This window comes from Carassius carassius, chromosome 37, assembly GCF_963082965.1.
Source record: "Carassius carassius chromosome 37, fCarCar2.1, whole genome shotgun sequence".
Taxonomy (NCBI): Eukaryota; Metazoa; Chordata; class Actinopteri; order Cypriniformes; family Cyprinidae; genus Carassius; species Carassius carassius.
Genome location: NC_081791.1, coordinates 16313914 through 16334364, shown reverse-complemented (window position 1 = coordinate 16334364; position 20451 = coordinate 16313914). Strand labels below are relative to the sequence as shown.

At 36.9% G+C, this 20451-nt stretch overlaps 1 protein-coding gene across 3 annotated transcripts; it reads right to left on the bottom strand.

Annotated features, from left to right (window-relative positions):
- Positions 1-3019: 3019 nt before the first annotated feature.
- On the bottom strand, positions 3020-20176 carry LOC132118174 (kelch-like protein 17). Of its 3 annotated transcripts, none has more exons than XM_059527810.1 (12): positions 20018-20176; positions 16330-16591; positions 15105-15226; positions 12782-13003; positions 9194-9310; positions 8798-9011; positions 8566-8710; positions 7868-8035; positions 7593-7681; positions 7383-7456; positions 7095-7276; positions 3020-5360 (listed from the first exon to the last, which is right to left on the bottom strand). In XM_059527810.1, the coding sequence occupies exons 2-12, from the start codon at positions 16541-16543 to the stop codon at positions 5132-5134; spliced, it is 1776 nt and encodes a 591-aa protein (XP_059383793.1). In that variant the 5' UTR covers positions 16544-16591; positions 20018-20176; the 3' UTR covers positions 3020-5131. The 3 variants fall into 3 exon arrangements, with proteins under 3 accessions (XP_059383793.1, XP_059383794.1, XP_059383795.1); XM_059527811.1 differs by lacking the exon at positions 20018-20176 and adding an exon at positions 18775-18936; XM_059527812.1 differs by lacking the exon at positions 20018-20176 and adding an exon at positions 18766-18926 and having other exon boundaries at positions 16330-16581.
- Between the last annotated feature and the right edge of the window lie 275 nt (positions 20177-20451).

The following is a 20451-nucleotide window of genomic DNA, read 5'->3' as shown; positions in this document are numbered from 1 at the left end:
GATCTTATTCAAAACAATCAGTGCTTCCTCATCTGAAAGAGATTTTCTGTTTTGGATCATATATGGGGTTAAATGCTTAGACTGTGTGTGGATTATATCTCCAAACAAATGGAGGAAAAACACGTAATTCTCAGTCACCATTTACTTATGATTCATATCCCTAATATTCATTTTGACCACACTATGACCTGCGTATTACACGCCTAATAATATGACATTATCTATTACATAAATTCAAGTAGACCACTATTTCAAATAAAGTTGTTTTCAAATAAGTTTACAGGATAAATGATCTCAAATATCGTGATAAGACAGACTTTAGTTCACAATGTACTATCAAAGTCATGAATCCTTCAGGCAAACATCTCACACACAAGTATCAGAACTGTGCATTGAGCAAGGCTATCTGCACGAGCCCATCTGGGAAGTCCCTCTGTAATGTTTTTTCAGACTCTCTGGGTGCACTAGAGGTGCTAACTTCACACCTCTGTCTGTTTTCAATGTGTGCAAGAGAGAACCACGGGTGTCAGAGCTCTCACAGTACAAAAAAAAACAGGGTGTAAGAGTTGGAATAAACAAGGCTTTGAATGGCCACATCAAACAGGTGAAAGAGTTTTGTTTTTGTTTGTTTTTTGTTTTGCTAAAATGCCTTTGTGAATTTTTTTGTAAAATGTTCAACTGATAAAGGTGATGTTGAGAATGTCAAATGTGCTATAATGTTTTTATTCTTATTGCCAGATTTTAGTGGAGAAAAAGGAGAAAGTACTGTTGAAGTCGAAACCAAATCCTTCCTTATTCCCTGGAATACCTGCAGGTGCTGAATCAGTTTTGGAAAGATTGCTCAATATCCAACAACCTTTGTCTTTAAATATATTGTAATTCTAGGGAAGGCAACGTAGTACTTTTATATAAAGGTTTGGTTTTTCAGGTTTTTCAAAGATTTTTCAGCAGGGACACATTACATTGCATTGCTCAAAAGTAACAGTAAAGACATTCATTTTAGAACAGATTATTTGGAACTTTCTGTTTATCAAAGAATCCTGAAAATTAATCAGTTATGATAAACCTGTAATTTATGCTATTTTGAAAAAATAAAATATATTTTTTTAAGCAGCACAGTTGTTTTATTTTTAATTTTCTTTTATTATTTAATTTGTGGATGATCATGTGAATAAAAAAAAGCTTTAAAATTAAATTTAACAATAATACTGTTATTCTGTATTTTTAATCAAAAAAAAAAACACCTGGTGAGAATAAGAAATTTTCAAAAAAATAAACGTAACATTTCACATCATAAATGAATATAAAATCTGTAATAATTATTATACTTAAACTCACCATGCATTTATTTGCAAAGAAATATTGTAAAACAATAATACTGTGAAATAACTAATTTGAAATAACTCATTTTAAAAAGATGTTTAAAAAAACGTAATTTATTCCTTTGATGGCAAAGCTGTATTTTTAACACCCTTTATTCCAGCCTTTAGTTTAGTCTCACATGATCCTTCAAAAATCATTCTAATATGCAGGATTTGCTGCTAAAGTAACATTTCTTAAAATGTTTGTGGAAACCATGATACTTCTTTTTTTTCAGGATTCTTTGATGAATAGAGAGCTCTAAAAAAAACAACATTTATTGATCAATTTAATGCATGCTTGCTATGTATGAATATGAATTTCATAGGACAAAAACAAACAACAACCTTACCCCTAACTTTTGAATGCTAATGAACATTAAAAAGTAAGAATTCTTATATAGTGTGTATTTAATATGATAGAAAAAGCTAGCAGAGGTTGTTTTACGGTGACTGGGTAGCCGCTGGACAGACACTGGGGCCGTGTTAGCGTCTCCTCTGCTGTACAGCTATGCCTGCAGCTGTTTTTTCCAGGCTGTAAACTCATCATTGTCCCTCATATCAGTGCGCTCCAGGGCTCGGGACATGCGCAGTGGCTTGCGACAGAGCCCCCAGCCCCCTACCCTCATTAACAGAGCTGCCTAACAACAGACGGCTACGAGGGGAATACACAAACACAGATGCTAAAATAACAAGAGGACAATACTGCAGTCCTGAAATGAATCTCCTCCACATACATCATATCAGATGTACTGCCCAAATGTGTCTGTACGTGTGTGTAAGTGTACAGCACAGGTGTTCGTGCCGTGAAGCTGAGGTCACGGTGGGTAAAGTGAGAGTGCTCAGCTGTTTGCTTACATCAGTCAGACAGCAAAACTCTAATGGGCTCAACTTTGGATGGTCTTGCTCTTAATCCAAAAATCATTTTGTTTATTAAAGGGACTGATCACCTAGTAATTCAATTCTGTGATTATTTACTCACCCTCTTGTCATCTTTATGATGTTTAAGCTAAAAAGGAGATGTTTAGCAGAATGTTCAAGCTGCTCTTTTCCATACAGTAAGTGGATGGCGAGCAGACATTAAGCAAAATGAATCTACTCCATACAACTCATGCACTCCTGAAACCATTTGAGAACAATCTTGCTTGACAACTTTGGTTGCCATTCACTTTCTTTGAAAGCAGCTTGAATATTTTGGTATGAATTCTTTTACTTTCTACTGAAGTAAGTTATTCAGGTTTTATAAGACATGAGGGTGAGTAAACAATGACATAATTGTATTCTTTTAACTCTTTGTGCCATTTTAAACATGCAACTAGCACATGCACAAATGCTAATACATAAACTGAGTAGCTAACACCTTCTGATATTAGTTTGTTAAAAAATGAAAATTATCATCATTTACTCACTGTTGTTTCAAAACTTTTTTTCTCTCATGTGGAACATGAAATGATATTTTGAGAAATTTCTCAGTGTTTTTGGTTTTTCTTTTGTCAATGGGCACAAAAACTGTCTGGTTAACAGCATTCTTTAAAATATCCTTTTTTTTTTTGCCAAGGAAAAGTCAGTCATGACATCTGGGCAACAGAATCTTTATTTTTGGGTGAACGGTTTCTTTATTAACGTGTCAAAATAATAGTTCAAATGAGATTCAACTCACATTCCACCTGAAAACAGCTTTATTTCATTTACAGTAGTGTTTTGATCTTGTATACAGCAGTATATTGCTCCATTTGACATTAGTGCAAAAAATTCATGTTTGTTCTTAAATATAGCAAAACATAACTGGCACAATATAAATAACACATTCAAGAACATTACAATCCAAAAAGAAAGCCACAGTTACACTGACATTGCACAAAGTTTCAGGATATTTGGTTATATACATGTACTGTAATTCCTTTCTGTGTGGTTGTGGTCCTGTGGTGCACATATATATGTATGGTCAAAGTGCAGGATGCTTCACTTCTACAGAAACGCACATACACAGCACTCTTGATTCCCTAGACACAAACTTTTACTGTCCTTAAACAAGTCTCGCTGAATTAACAAAGTCCTTTAAATAAAGGAAACAAAATCCTAACTTCTCAGAAGTTTTGAAATCATATAATACTACGCTACATTTTAAAACCTACATAAAATGGCAGAGAGCAGGACTGACTTGAAAGTATAGTTCCCTAAAAATGAAAATCATTGACTCAGCCTTATGTCATTTCAAAACTTGTTTTAAAAAAAGAAGATATTTAGCAGAATGTCCAAGCTGCTCTTTTCACATACAACTGTCTTTATTCCTTTTAACTTCCAATTGTACAGACAATTCTTCTAAATATATTCCTTTGTGTTCTACCTAATAAAGAACAACCATATTTTGGGGGAACTATCCGTTTTTTGGGGTGATCTGTGCTCTCTTCAGATAAACTAATTACTGCCAAAACTCACCGTTCACTCATCTACCCATCTGAGGTAAGATGCATTGGTAGTGGCTGTTACCAAAGACATCACAACACAACACATACGATCTATATCCATCAAAGCTGCCAAATCTGACAACCCTGGCAAATAAAATTAAATAATCGAAAATGCAATACACAATGACGTTGTTTACGAACTTAAGACTTGTGACAAAATACAAAAATTTGACATACAACATATAAGAGCTTATAATAGCCGAGTTACTCACATTGAAGGGCTTGATATTGAAGTGTCATTGTTACTGATTCCCTGTTGAATCAGAATTAGTTCTGAGCACCTTTCACCCTTTCGAAAACGCGAGAAATGAGAAAGTGCAGCTTTAACGTCACAGCTAGTTTTAGGTATGGCTATTGTCTTTATTTAAAAAGACATTTCTCCTGGTTAGTGATATAGACGTGTCATATTAGTAAAGTTTGTACTCATGTAGAGCGTGAGCTCTCAAAGGCTTGTAATACTCATGTAGAAAACAAACCAAACATGTCTGTTAGATTAAACACTAAATAGCTGTTCTTCTTAAATCTCAACATTTCATATCAAACACCAGTGCTTCTATGATATGTAGTATGTCCATTAGTACGTTAAAACTATATTTCCCCTCTTAAGTCAGAGGTTATCCTCGAAACATCTCTGAAATAGTGTTATATGTTTTTATATTATATTTGATAAATAAATAGGAAAATAAGTGAAACATATATTATGATTTCAACACGATCTGACACACTCATGTGTTTGTAGTGTAGAATCCAGCCACCGTTTTGTGTGAATTTTCTGCTTCTAAATGTCCATGCGCATCTGTGGTGAGACAGGGCAGCATTGCACATTACTGCCACCTAGTGTGACACAGCAGCACTACAATATTATTTTCTGCCAGGATGAAATTTCTGTAAACATGCGTGGCAGAACCTGTAAAGAGCTACATTCCTAAAGTTTTTCATTCTTTTTTCTTTTGTTTAATATATTATTTCTTAATATTTCAGAAAAGAATCATAAACATAAATATACATTTAGATATACATCATACACAAAGTGACCGCAAAATGGCAGAGCAACATTATTTTGCACTTTCAAGCACTGGGGTTTATAGGGGGAGAGCTGTGGAGACCTAGAGGGTAAGAGGGTGCGTTTTTTCTTTTCATCCTTTTTTTACCCTCGTAATCTGCAGAATGCTGCAGTGTTCCTCCAGGCAGAAGGAGGGCACTGTGGTCCATGAAACACTCCTCGTCTGATGCTCAAACTGAGCAGTTGCGCCTCTTGGCCACACAGGGCAGGCCGCTGGAGCTAAGCCGGGTCTTTACCCTTTGTCAAAGACTGGTGGAGGAAACGGAAAGAGTGGGAGAGGACGGAGGAGGAAAGTTGAGGAGCTCCAGAACAGCAACTCCCACACTGCTCCGGCGCGTGAACATACACGACGCTGCCACCCATTTGTTGCTACGAGGGTTGTACTTTTCTATGGAGTTGAGACTAGAGCTGCCATCATTGCCTCCAACCGCATATAGCCAGCCATCCATGGCAACCAGGTCATGGGTGCTCCTGAAGATCAAGAGAAGAGATGGTCCATTAGGAACCAAATTATTTTTTTTGCACTTAAAAAGGGTAGTTTCTTTCTTTAAAGGGATAGTTCACCCAAAAATGAAAATTCTGTCCTCATGTCATTGCAAACCTGTTAAGACCTTTGTTCATCTTCGGAACACAAATTATGGTATTTTTGATTAAATTCAAGAGCTTTCTGACCCGGCAGGCATCAATGCAGCTAACACATTCAAGGCCCAGAAAGGTAGTGAGGACATGGTTAAAATAGTCCATGTGACATCAGTGGTTCAACTGTAATGTTATGAAGCTACGGGAATACTTTTTGCAAATTCAACAATTTCTTCTCTTTAGTGTCAGTCTTCGAAGCTTGTTTTCGACAGTACAATTTTAAGAAAGTCCTTAGTAGGGGTTGCACAGAATAATCGAGTAGTCGAATGCAATGCACTTGTCCTATAGAGGACGCAACAGGATAATAAATCTTTGAAGGACTTCCACATTTACGCTCCATTTCCAAACAGTTAAAATGACAAATAAATGTTTAAACCCGAAAGCTCCACAAGACGTGTGATTATATTACTGGATGCTCGAAATTGAACAGGAGAATATATATTCTAAACAGCTTATTGTACAGGTAAATTAATCGCCGTTCTAATCTAATGCGCTGATGCACTGTAACACACACACATAGCTCGTACGTCATGCGCAGATTGCTCACGCACAGAATCATTGAGCGCAGAAATGTACAGTCAACACTGTTCTGTGATTTCTCAATAAAATGGCTTAGAAACTAAAAAGTTCAAACATATATTTCTTAATAACTAAATCCCACAGCATTACTACAACTAGAGAGATGCTGCCATGTAGAAATAATTCACACACGCAATCGCTCTCACTAATTCATTCATATAAATGTAATCTTTACTGTAGGGTTGCGCGATAAATATCATCCGATCGTTAATGCGCATCTCGTCAGTAAAGCCGGTTCTCTAATCAGTGGTAAATTCCATCAGGTGCGTGATTTCACATAGAGCAGCTGTTACTACACAGAGCTGTTTTTAACTGACTAGCTGCGCAAATCCACGTTCATTATCAGCGTTTATTTGTGTAGCTAGTCAGATAACAACGGCTCTGTGTAGTAACAGCTGCTCTATCTGAAATCACGCACCTGATGGAATTTACCGCGGATTAGGGAACCAGCTTTACTGACGAGATGCGCATTAATTATCGGACAATATTTATCGCGCACCCCTACTTTACTGTGCTACTTTATCTACATCTGATTTATAACGAGCAGAAATCTGTGAGAAATAAAACGACCCAAAGGCAAAAGAACGGATAAAAATGAGCTGTTATAGGAGAAATAGCCATGTGGGCAGCGATGTGTCATATGCCATAGATGTGCACAAGGGGTTCGTCACAGCTCCAGACTTATTTGATGTCATCAGCGACTAGTCAACTTCAGCTCGACTTTCATCACATAAAAGTCGACTTTAAAAAATCTGAAGTCGTTCAACCCCTAGTCCTTAGTACCTTTCTGGGCCTTGAATGTTATAGATGTGTTGCTGTCTATGCAAGGTCAGAAAACTCTTGGATTTCATCAAAAATATGTAGTGCTCAGAAGATGAATGGTCTTACGAGTTTGGAATGACATGAGGGAAAGTAATTAATGAGTTGAGTTTTTTATTTTTGGGTGAACAATCCCTTTAAACAAACACTTAAAGGTCACTGTCAAACCTGCGGATGTTCATGGGGGCCACTCCTTCCCAGGTGTTGGTTTTCGGATTATATCGCTCCACTGAATTTAGGCAGCTGGTACCATCATTGCCTCCTGCAACATAAAGCATGCCCTCCAATACAGCAACTCCTGCGCTGCTCCTCCTGCTCAGCATGTTGGCAATGGCAGTCCAGGCATTACTCTAATAACAAAATAACATCCATCGGCATTTATTTAACCATGGACAGAAAACATAAATCACACCCCAGTGATGTTTTCAACATGTCAGAGAGACATGTGTCACCTACCTGAGGGTCGTACTTTTCTACAGTCGCTAAGTGTGACGAGCTGTCATACCCACCGACAGCGTACAAACTGCCATCTAATAGCAGAAATATGAGAAATGGTTTCATGTTTGTGATTCAATTTCAACTGCTTAAGATAGAGAGGAAGTGCTTGCAGCTGAACTGATGACAATCCTTTACATTTATTAGTACATTAGCATTACATATTTCTACCTAATGTAGCCACTCTAACGTATCTCCTCCTGGTGCTCATGGCAGCGATGGAAGTCCAGGTACTGGTCAGAGGGTCATACCTCTCCGCACTGAATACAAAATCAAAGAGAGAGAGACTTATCAAAGAGATTTCTTTTTGTTATATGAAACATTTTATTTTTTATATATACACAAGTATATTGTAGATACTTTTTATTATTATATTTAATTTCAAAGTCATTTTAGATAACTTTCTCCACTATTATTTTACACATTTGTTTGTCTAGATAGTATACCTGTTGAGACAAGAAGCCCCATCATATCCTCCTGCTGCATACAGCAGCCCATGCAGGACCGCAACACCTAAACAGCTCCTCCTCGTTCCCATAGACACCTCAGGTTGCCACGCATTAGTTACAGGGTCATACGACTCTACAGTAGCCAAATCAGAAGTGCCATCATACCTGGTTTGGGAAAACCAAAGTAGAGACGAAAAATGAACAATAGATCTTTCCCATGTTTTTGTATATATTGCATCTTCATTATGCAAGTAAAGACAAGACCGTCATCTTTCTCCGAAATTCATTAGTCAACAGCTGACACATTTCCTAACTTATCTTAGGTAACTCTTTGATTGCTTCAGCAAGGTAATCTTAAGAAAATAATGGGGCTTTCTGAACATTCTGTTCCTTTTGTAATGTAACAAATCATTTCTGGATGTGTGGCCTTGGCTGCTGTGTTGCATCTTGGTGTTTTTTCAGCATTGTGCATTATGGGTGCTGCATTTTAAAGATGCTGCATCAAGTTAAAGACTGTTCAACTTCTATGGAAGCACATTTCTGCCACGTAGAATGTACAGGTGAGACACACATATTGATGCCTCAAAACTTAAAAGGTCTGCAATACAAGGGTCTCTCTACCAATTTAGTTCAATGTTATGAAAGGAAAAAACAGTTGATTCTCCGACAAAGATGATGCTTTTGGGTCTGCGTACCCTCCCACAGCATAGAGCTTGTTTCCAATAGCAGCCACTCCAACTCGTGCCCGCCGCGTCGACATGGATGCAACCATGTGCCAGCGGTCTGTCCTAGTGTCATAGGCCTCACAGTCTCCATGAATGGCAAAAAGACTGCCCCCACCTGAAAGACATTTAGCATTTAAATCAACCCACCAACCCACTGACATATATGCATGTGTTTTATGTGCTCTTTTCCTTATTTACAGACCTACAGCAAAGAGCACCGGACTGGCCCCCTCGCAGCGGCGCGGTCGGGTGCGGCTGTTACTGAGGACACCCCTCTGCTCGGGCATCAAGTGATACTTCAGTGCCTCGATCAGCAGGTCTTTGCACTCGGAGTGGTGACGCACCAGCAGCTCCGTATCCACATTACTCATCAGGAAGTCTCGTGTCAGCAGGGGCAGACGCACACACTTCATCAGCTGAACACATGGATGGAAAGAGTGAGAGGTAAGACGTGTGTGTAAAAAGGATTAAAGAAAGCAAAGGGAGGGGATAGAGAACATGTATCGATTTGCAGAGGCATAATCCTTTATAAGCATTAATCCTGTGATTTACTGGGATGTTGCTAAAAGCGCAATTTGACAGCAGGAATCATACCCACCCGGGGCACATGCTGTCTCCGCCCATCAATGTCATGCTTGACCCAGCTCAGCACAGCCCTGTACACCTCCTCCTCTGATGGGACATTCAGGTTATCACTAGAAATCAGATCCAGCACCTGCACAAATCATAACCGATCTTAAAACTAAAGGAGTGGTATGGTTTCAGTTGGACTTAAGTGTTTGCATAACTAAAAGACAAATTGCTGTTTTAATCTTATCTTAATCTTATGCAATATATTGTACAGGACAGATGTGCTCAGTTTGAGTTTGAGCACATCATGTTCTGCACAGAATGTCTAAATACAGATCTCTGTTTGAAAAAGAGCTTGTTTAAAGTCAGTATTACATTGACCAACACTGAATATAGATGTATATTTTCACCTATTCTCTATTCAGTAGACAATTTAAATATAAAAAAAATAAATAAAAAAAATCACTGGAACCTTTATGTCATTGCAAAGTCACATAAGTGAAAGGAAGTTTGTGTAATCATACAAAATATATACTAAAAATATATTTCACATAGAGCAGTTGTTACTACACAGAGCCGTTGTTAACTGAGAAGCTGCGCAAATCCACGTTCATTTTCAGCGTTTATTTGCGCATCTTCTCAGTTAACAACGGCTCTGTGTAGTAACAGCTGCTCTATGTGAAATCACGCACCCGATGGAATTTACCGCTGATTAGAGAACCGGCTTTACTGACGAGATGCGCATTAACGATCGGCCGATCGTGATCGGAGCACCCCTAAATATACATCATTATAAATACATCAATACAATCTTAATTGTCACATGATCCTTAAAAAAAAAATGCTGATTGGTGCTCAAAATTTAACATTTCTTCTTTTTATTAATGTTAAAAACAGTTGAGCTGCTATACATTTTTGTGGAGAACATGAGCATTCTTTCAGTATCCGTTAAATTCCAAATAACAGTTTTATCATTTTGACTATTTGAAAAATAAATTTTTGTAACATTATCTGTGTAGATTAGTGCTGTCAAATGATTAATCCAAAATAAAAGTTTTTGTTTACATAATATATGTGTGTGTACTGTGTATATTTATTATTTATATATAAATGCACACACGTTTGTATATTTATACATGGAAATATTTTCAAAATACATACTGTATATGTGTGTATTTATATATACATAATAAATATACACAGTTTACACACATATATTATATAAATAAACGTTTATTTTGCATGCAATAAATAGTTTTATATTATATTATATATATATAAAAAATGCAAAATAACAACTTAGTTATAATAAGTATAATAAGACTTCTTTTCAAAATATTGCTGTGTTTGTTGTGTTTACTTTAACATGTCAACTTCTGGGTTAACCAATAGTGCTGAGTGAATGTTTAGATTAAGCAATGGCAGACGGGGAGGTGGGGGAGGAAAGGCTGATAAAAGTGTTTGGGAAACAGTTATCACTCTTTTTCCAATTTCAATTGCTGCTGTTAGTGATGCAAAAATTGCACGCATTAGCTTTGTTTTCTTTGTGTTGACATAAGATTAGATTAGATTAGATTCAACTTTATTGTCATTATGCAGAGTTCAAGTACAGAGCTAATGAAATGCAGTTAGCATCTAACCAGAAGTGCAAGAATATAGTGTTTTATATACACAAAAGTGCAGAGTAAGTGAAACCATGATATACAGAATGTCCAGTGGAGTTGCTATATACAGTATTGATCAGAGTATATACAAAATATAAATAGGAATGCAGACTTTGGCTTACTATCACAATATCATCTAATCTACACTTGCAAAAGCACTACAGTCACAGACTGCTTGTTTATTTGGGGCAGAGGCCACAGTTAACATGGCTACATGCATTTCCCACGTCTTCTGGTTTAAATACGGGGCCAATGGAAGCCTCCAGCCTGCAACAGCTGTTAAGAGTGAGAGAATCAGAGAGAGAGAGAGAGAGAGAAAGAGAGAGCGGAGAACTGTGTCATCAGCAACCTCTTCCTAACGGTTCGCTCCAATCAGTATCTAACCAGCAGGGAGATTTCAAAGAATCACGCAACCTTTCAAAGCACAGAGATACTAATACCAGCAGCACTCCATTAATTCAAAAGATGCTTTTCTGCGAAGAGAGCAGTTTAGGGATGATGAAATTAGTGTTTTATGAGAGAAGGAGCAGCTTTCTGCTGATTAGCTGTCTCAGCTTCTCACCAACGTGCTGTTTTCACCGTGTATTTGAACGGATGATTGACACTGTATTGAAGGTGCTGAGGCAGAGAGCACTTATATCAGTGTCACCATGGACCAATGCATTCTGACATTTTAGCTTTTTCAAGTCGAAGAAGAGGTCAAGGTTTGGCTGATTAGTATGGTCCAGTTAGCTCCTGCTGATAGATGCTATAACGATATTATCTTAGGGCCAAAAACATCTCTCTTGTTTTCACAGCCGTGTTCCTGTGTATGCTGGATGAAACCATGTTTTTTTTTGTTTTTTTTTACTATTACTCCAGTCGCCAGTGTCACATGACCCTTCAGAATTAATTTTAATATGATTATTTGGTGCTCAAGAAACATGCTTCTGATGGTTAATGTTGAAAACAATGTTTTTCAGGAATCCTAGATGATTAAAAAAATCTAAAGAAAAAGAAATTCATGTTGTTAACATCCCTAAATAATATACTACAATTAAAATGTTTGGGGTTTGTTTTTATAATGTTACAAAATATTTCTATTTCAAATAGAAACCAACAGTAGTATGTATTGTAATATGTTCTTTAGGGATATTAATGAATTTCCTTTTCTGCTGCCTTTCACGTCACAGTTTCTGGTCACATGGCTTTTACAGCTCTGATGATTATAAACATCTGTTCCCAGAGCGCATGTGAGAAAAGATGGCAGAATTTGAACAACGTAATTCCGAGAGACACTGCACCAGCTGAGCAACTGACATTGAAATGAATAGAAATTCTATCTGACAGCTTTCTCCAGAACAGAAGGGAGATTCTTTTTTTTTTTTTTTTTTTAAAGAGGGTGAGGGGCGTTTTAAAAGAAAGGATGTGACCAGCCTTCCTGCGCTGAAGGTCAAAATGGTACAGATCTTTTTTTTTCTCAGACCGAGTCAAAAGAATCAAGACTTCCCAGGCGACAAGGAGGAGGAGAGAGGATCAAGAGATTCTGTTTTTAAAAATCTCAAGGCCACTGTGACAGGAAGTGGTGTCAGTGACATATATATATAATTAGACATCCGTAGCCAAAACCATTTTTCCTCCAAGGATTGTTATGGCTCAGCTCCCCATGCATCCTTTAATGGATACGCTTTACACCCCTCTTTTTACATCCTGAATAAATCTATTCTTGAATACCCTCTAGGATCATATTTATAATATAAATATTACATATAAAAATGTAAAACAAACAACTTAAAAATTAGACCAAAATAAATAATTTTAAGCACATAAGAACTGAAATACTAAAACTGAGCAAAGTAAAAATATTTGTAAAAATATCTAATAAAGATATAATAACACTGACAATGTTTTTTTTTTATCTTTGTGTGAACTATGCATTTAACTACATTACTGTGCTAAAGCAGATGGCTCACCTGTTTGAGAGGTAGCAGCATAAACTCTTCAGTCTTGGATACCTCTACAAAGTGCTGCAGGACATACTTGTGGGCCGACTTGAGAAGGTCGCTGCAGGAGTGAGTGTCTGCAAAGCCACGAATGCCCAGGCAGTTTGAGGGGTCCAGCTGGCTGAGAAGGAATTTGCAGCAGGCATCTCTCACTCCGTTGAGCTGCAGGAGACTAGCTGCAGGCAACAGGGTCTGCTCGAGGTTCAGACAAGATACAGTGGATGAAATGAAGGTAAACTAGAATAAAGTAAGTGAATCTTTAACATCATTAAGCATTTAGCCATTAAGGTGTGGTCACATTAACCGAGTTTGCTTACAGAATTACAATAATATCCCACACTATCGTGAGTTTCAAATGAGAGCAAAAATGTCCCTCATGCAGATTTCACAGATGCATTAACCAAGAGAAAGCTGCTTGATTCGAAAGTGACTTCTGAGTGAGTTTTTACATTGCTACACTACTGACAACAGACATTAGACTTTCACAAAATTTTATAGAACATTTTGCTTATGTGACCACACCATAAGGTCAGTTTCCTGTAAAATAACTGGCACATACACTACCAGTCAAATGTTTTTGAAAAGTAAGATTTAGGTTTTTTTAAATGGGTCATAAGGTGCTTTTTTAAAGATCATTATTTGGTGTAACAGAATATGTTGACGTGCTTTAATTTTCAAAAAACACATTCTTTTTCAAATACTGTACATTATTGTAGGTCTTCTATGCCCCGCGTCTCTCAAATGCGTAGTTTTCTATAAAGTCCCTCCTTCTGACATGCACAGTCTGCTCTGATTGGCCAACTGACCCTGTGCATTCTGATTGGCCGAACACAACGGAAAGGTAAAGCCCCTTTCCATAAGCGTGAGCTTCATCTTTCAAAATAAAGATTGGGCGGCATTACGCAAATAAAGTATATACACAATGTGACGTAGACATGTGGGGGCATGTTTGAATGAGACGTTTTAGTTATAAAATAACTTCTTTCTGTTTGAATATATTTTAAAATGTCATTTATTGTCAATTTTAGCTAAATTTTTTGTATCATTACTCTCCAGTGTTACATAATCCTTCAGAAATTATTATAATATGCTTATTTGAGATTCAAGAAACATTTATCATCATCATCATCCGTTTAGAGTAAATTTTTTTCAGGATTCTTTGATTCTATAAATAAATAAAAAAATAAAAAAATAAATAAATAAATAAATATATATATATTAAATTTATTAAATTAAATTTATGCATTTAGCAGACGCTTTTATCCAAAGCAACTTACAGTGCATTCAGGCTATCAATTTTTACCTATCATGTGTTCCCGGGAAATCAAACCCCCAACTTTGCGCTTGATAGCGCACTTCTCTACCAATTAGAAAGATCCAAAGTTCAGCATTTATCTGAAATTAATACAGAAATTAATACTTTTATTTAGCAAGGATGCTTTAATTTGATCAAAAGTGATGATAAAGGCATATATAATACTGTTCTTCTGAACTTTTAATCCATAAAAGAAACCTGAAAAAATTCAGTTGAAAATAGCATATTTTCTTAGCGATAGATGATATATACACTAAGTGCAGATAGCTATAGATTCTATTTACACTATGTAAAAATTTTACTACTTATTGCAAATAATGGCAATTATCTGTACCTCAGTATTGTAGTACATTGTAAAACAGTATACAATATTAACTTACTGAGTGTAAATTGTAATTTTAATTTAAATTATTAAATGAATGTCACCTTATTGGGACAATAAAGCCCTCCCCTACATCTATCCTGACCCTACCCAATACTTTATTTGAAACTTTTTGATTCTATTCTTAATTTCCATTGGAAATAATTGCTTTTCTGATGTGATCTGAAATTTGAAAAGGGAGAAAAATTATCGCGAAAAGGTGGATTCGAACCCAGGTCGATCGCGTCAAAATGAATGTCACACTTTTTACTATCTGCACCACATAATAAAATAGTTATTTTAAATAGTAAAATTATTTCAAAATGTGACCGTTTATGCTGTACTTTGGACCAAATAAATGCAGGCTTGGTGAGCAGAAGAGACTTTAAAAAACATTAAAAATCATACTGTTTAAAAACTTTTGACTTGTAGTGTATGCACATGCTCTTTTGAAACAGCACATGTATCAGACGACCTTTGACCTTCCAATTTGCACAAACCGTCTGAACTTCCCATCTTGGTAGTACCTCACAAAGCAAACAGGATGACCCCACACAGGGTAATTATGAATGTGATATATACATAATGCACTTCAAAAGACACTAAAGGTGACATACCTGCACATTCCCCTCTCCTACTACAATTTCAGCAGTGTAGGCATACTGCACCAGCTGCTCCAGAGCCTGAGGGTCAATGTCATGCAGGGTCACATGGGTCTGACGGCTCTCCGACATCTCATCTGCACAGTCACAACACACAGCAGTTTATCTCAAACAGAGGCTTTGGCAGAACACTTAGATTTAGGCAGTTTCCAGGGGTTTGACTATACCGTTATGGCCTGTTCACACATACAGTGGCCTCTGTGTGAACTGTCCATCAAAGCAGGTGACCTAAAGTTATCATTTGCATGAACTTTGCTTGATTTTGATATGTTGCCAATGGTCAATGATGTTCAAGACACCAGAAATCACTGTATGAATGAATGAACCTCGAGACAGTGTTGTTATTGTTAACTAAACCTTTTTTTTTTTTTTTTTTTTTTAATCGGTTGTTAATTGAAAGAAAGCTGAAACGAAATAAAGTTATATTAAATGTAAATCTACCTAAATTAATCAGAAATGTCGCCATGGCTACTTATTGAAATAATATAAGTTGAAGTACTAAAGTACTAAGTACTGTTTACACAAACAACCTTTTCATATTTCCCTTTGACTAACAAAGCGTATGTAACGTCATTTTATAAAATGAAAGAGATCTACTTTTGTGTTTTAAGTACACAATATTAACCACTTATTTTTCATCATTCTGTTGGCACACAAACAGTATACCCTAGAAGAAAAATGTACAAACTCAGTGTGGGAACAAATTAGTCCAAAGGTTGTGGTGTTAAGTTTTGATATGGTGTATAAATCAGTGCATTGTTATTAGGTCTAGTGCATGGTAAGTTCAGAATAGTTCATGGCTCTGAAGAGCCCACACTGTCCTGACTCATACCATCACACTCTAGTCGGAGGTTCGGTGGGACACACGAGCAATAGGAAAAACCAGGCACCTGCTGATCTGAGACCAGGACAGGGAAGAGAATAAAGCATGGAAAAAACATTGGAACGGCTGGAAGGAAGGAAAGCCTTGAAAAGGAAGCTGAGGTTATGTATACATCAGAAATAAACACTACACAATACACCTTAAAGACCATGTGAAGTCAAGATTTGTTTTTTTGTGACTTTTAGTTCATGAGTGTAAGCTTTTTCTAAATGGTAACGTGCTCCAAAAAATTCACAACCATTATCTTTATTAATGAAATGCTTAAAAAAAAGACTAGTAACAGAGAATGAGACATACTTGTAAACATGGCATGGAAGTATGGACTGCAGGAGGCCAGCACCACCTTGTGTGCCTTGATCTCCTTGTTGGCCACATGGAGCACAATGTCACAGAGCAGGCCACGCTGTCGCATGCGGTTCATGGACACAAAGGAGTCATGGTAGTGGCGCTTGGAGTTGTGCGAGATGCTGTGGCCATCCCGGTTCAGCAGCTGCATACCCCCCTCCATCATGCCAGTGCTCACCGAGGCCAGCTGGAGCCTAGGCCTCACTCGAAGACACTAAAGGAAGACAGAAACAATCCTTATAAAACCAAACATAGAGTTTTGTGGATTTTAGTATACTCTATATGCTAGAACTACTAGAACTACTAGAAAATACTAGAACTTGACACTATTTTTTTTTTTACAGATATACAAATTTGAAATCGACACTCTACAAAGAAAACCAAAAAGTATTAATGATCCTCTCATCCTGCACTATTCAGATTTTTGTCCAATCAAATGCTCTCTAAAACTGACAATACCCCTCCCAATCGAATGTAACCCGACTACTTTTTCAGAGGCCTTGGTTCTTTAAGTATTTTCCCTATAGGGATTATAATTGTCTATAAGCAATGAACCAAAAAATTATATTACAAAATTTGATTTGCAGCAAAAGGATATTTAAAAATCTAAAAAAGTCTACTTCCCTACACAACTATAGTCCCATGAAGCATTGTGAATGGCATCAACAAAAGCATTTCATCATACAGTATACCATTTATGAACAACCTCACTTGAGCGTAAATTTCTCTATGGAGAAAATAAAGAAGAAATTTACCAGGCTGTTTTTCAATAGGAAATAAGTCAAGACTAAGTCAAGGAAATAAAAAATGATTTCACAAGGGTTTTTAAGAACTCTAATTCAAACTAAAGCTAATTATTAATTAGCTGTTAGACATGTTTACCGTCTGTGCATTACCTCTAACAATCTTTGAGTTATTCGCCCAGGCTGTAAATCCATCTTAATTTGTGCGTTCTTGTTTCACATTTCCTTTCCATACAGCATAATGGTTGCTTCGAGGCATTTTGAACAACGAGTACAGAATCATAATGGGAGATGTGATCCAGGCCAACGCGCTCAAGCATTAAATATCATGAAAATGATCACTTCAAAAATTCCCACTCATTTTATAGCTTATAGCTACATATGGTTTGCTCTTGAATAGTCAGTGGCCTTTTCTTACTGGCCCGAGGCCTTGAAAGCTTTTTATATTTGGTCTCCTGTGCACAAAGACTCCTGCACACTCACTGAATAAATAAACCGGCTGGTTGATTATAAAAATGAAAGCGTGTTCCAGCTGAAAGGACCAGTGGGATGGAAAGGTTGGACCAGGACACTTCGTGATGAGTTGGCCAGCCAGCTGCACACAATCAACTCTCCATCAAAAGCATCACCATAGAAACCAAGGTGCCCACGGTAGCATGTGCTGGTATCTGTCATACACTTCACTTTGAGTGGGATGGAGCTGCGTGAGACATTTTAAAGGAGGGTGATAAATAGCATTCCAGTTGACAAAGATGGGATTGCAAGATGCCACTTCTTCTATATCAGTGTTGAGGTGGATTTTGTATTAAAGAAAATCAAATACAGCACCCAGCAATGGGATGCTTTGGTGAATAGAACGATTAAAAGGCACAGTTTTCCTTACAATACCACTCCAGCTCCAAAGCATTACTCATGTTACTCCAAATAACAGCCGACAGGTGAAAGAGCATGAAAAGTGCATGGAATCATAGGCTCAGTATTACAGCCAGCAGTCGTGCGGCTGCCCACAAGATGGCTGTGGGGTTTCAGATGTAGAAATCCTTTAGTTATACAAAGCAAACACTGCGGTCTGAAACCTGAGGTCACTAATAAACTGTTTAAACATGCAGATGAGATAAAACTGTTGCTTTTGGTAGGCACTCAGCATAGGGTTTCTATAGATAAGTCTCTTTGTGGCGCTTAAAAACAGTAAAAAATTTGAGAAAACTTGTATTATGATGGTTCATTTCAGGCAATGATGCATTTATCAAAAGATTTACTAAAAATGACAATTGTAACCATTGTAAGACCATTGCTACTAGAATAAAACTGTACCGTGTTAATAAACAAATAATATAAACAAATGAATAATAAAATAAATGACTATAATAATATGAGAACGTTTTTGAAAGCTTTGTACACTGTTAGAAAAAAAAGAAAGTATTCTCATATTTTAAGATTTTACCGTAACTTAGCAGCAATGTGAGGATCAGATTGCACAGTTCATGTAGAAATTGCACTTTTCTTCCTATATTCTAGACAAGCTGTGCCTACAAACATTCTATGTATCATTAAATCTGACTCAGCACACAGTGTGCCATCCAGACAGAGCATCTCCCCTCTTCCTCTGTTCTATACAAGTCATGCAGCACAATAACAGTATAACCAGCACTACCTGATCTGATGGACGCCCTTTCCTTTAGTTTCGTTTCTCTGCTTTATGAAGAATATCTCGGATTGAATCCTAGAGTGCAGCAGATGAGTATAAAGAGCACAAATAAAAAAATGCATAAAGCCTCAGTTTGGGAGCTTGTGTGCTGTTGACGTAAATGAAAGCCGCATGAGTGCTGGAGGCTTACGTCACTTTTTAAGGTCGCGCCGGATGTTAGTTTTTATTATTATTATTATTATCTGGCTCTTAAAATTGGTTTCGAATAAAACTGCTCACATACAAACAGAACTGAACAAGATGTTGTCGAGCAATTTGATAACGCCCCCTCTATAATCTTTAAAAGCTACAACACAATTATTAAATCACAACTCCTTAACTACAGTGATGGAAAGTCCGAGTCATTTTATCGAATCGGCTCCTTCTAACAGTTCGTTTCAAAGAACCGGTTCTAAAATAATTCTGCAATTATTTTACGTCATGAACGCAGCAGGTTTACACAAGATCCCTGATACTGCCGCGACACACATTGCCGTTTATTACTTTTTTCTTTTTTAGGGTTTTCTCTAATTTAAAAACAATTTTGAAAGCTTAATACATTTCATTTAACATAATTTATCTTACCGACTCGTCCTAAAAAGGGGATTCGAGTTTCTGACGCGATTAGAATTGTTCAGAGTGGGTTTGTCAATACGGTTGAAACGATTCATTGAAAAGATTCAAAACAACGATTCGTCCACGACTGGGAAATTGCTAAAACTCATTGTGTATGTATAGGATATAAATGTTTTGCTGTCCACGTATATACAATAACTATACGTAAAATCATAAAATGAGGAATATGTTGCCTTATATTAGCAGTATAACAAGAATCGCTTAGCTGATCTCATATTTTCTTTGTTCAAAGGGGATACAGTGCAGACATATACGTTAGAGATCAGTTGCAATGAAAGCTGACAAATGAAAAGCATCGTTCAGCCCTTATAACATTTCAAACGCGTTATTAAACTACAGCTCCAGACACGGAGAAGTCAATGCTCAATGCATGAGCTTTAAACATGATCAATTGACAAACTGATGTCTGTAAAAAAAAAAAAGAGCACAATACCATAGTGAAATTTCATAAGACTGCAGCTTTGACACAATGAGCATGTGTTTGCATGACGTATTTTTTAAAACTATTAAATGATAATTAAATAAATGTTGCTTAATTGTCAGCTGTCTGGATGAGATCAGAATGTAAACTCACCTGGCGTCGTCTTTGTCTGATTGACAAGACTCGTTTCTTTCTGTGTAGCACTTTCTCCAGTTTCGTCTGTGTGTGATGATTAATTTTGATGCATGTAGTGATTTATTTAGCCGTGTGTGGTAATTGACATGCTACATCACATGTCGCATCCATAGACAGTAAAAGAAATCAAAGCAGACGTCTGTCTCAGCTCTGATCGGCATTACTAAAAAATGTAATGTTCTGTTGAATATGTCACGCCCACCACAATTTTGTCTCGGCTTTGTTGTTACAATGGTGCTAGGATGTGTTATTGTCTACCAACCTTTGTGGTGGGAGACCTGTATCGGTTGATTTTAGATGTTTAGATATGAGGTATTTTATATAATTTTTATATATCGTCAGTGGCTGGAAACCTTCTGAAAAAGAAATAAAAAATAAAAAATCCTGTTTCA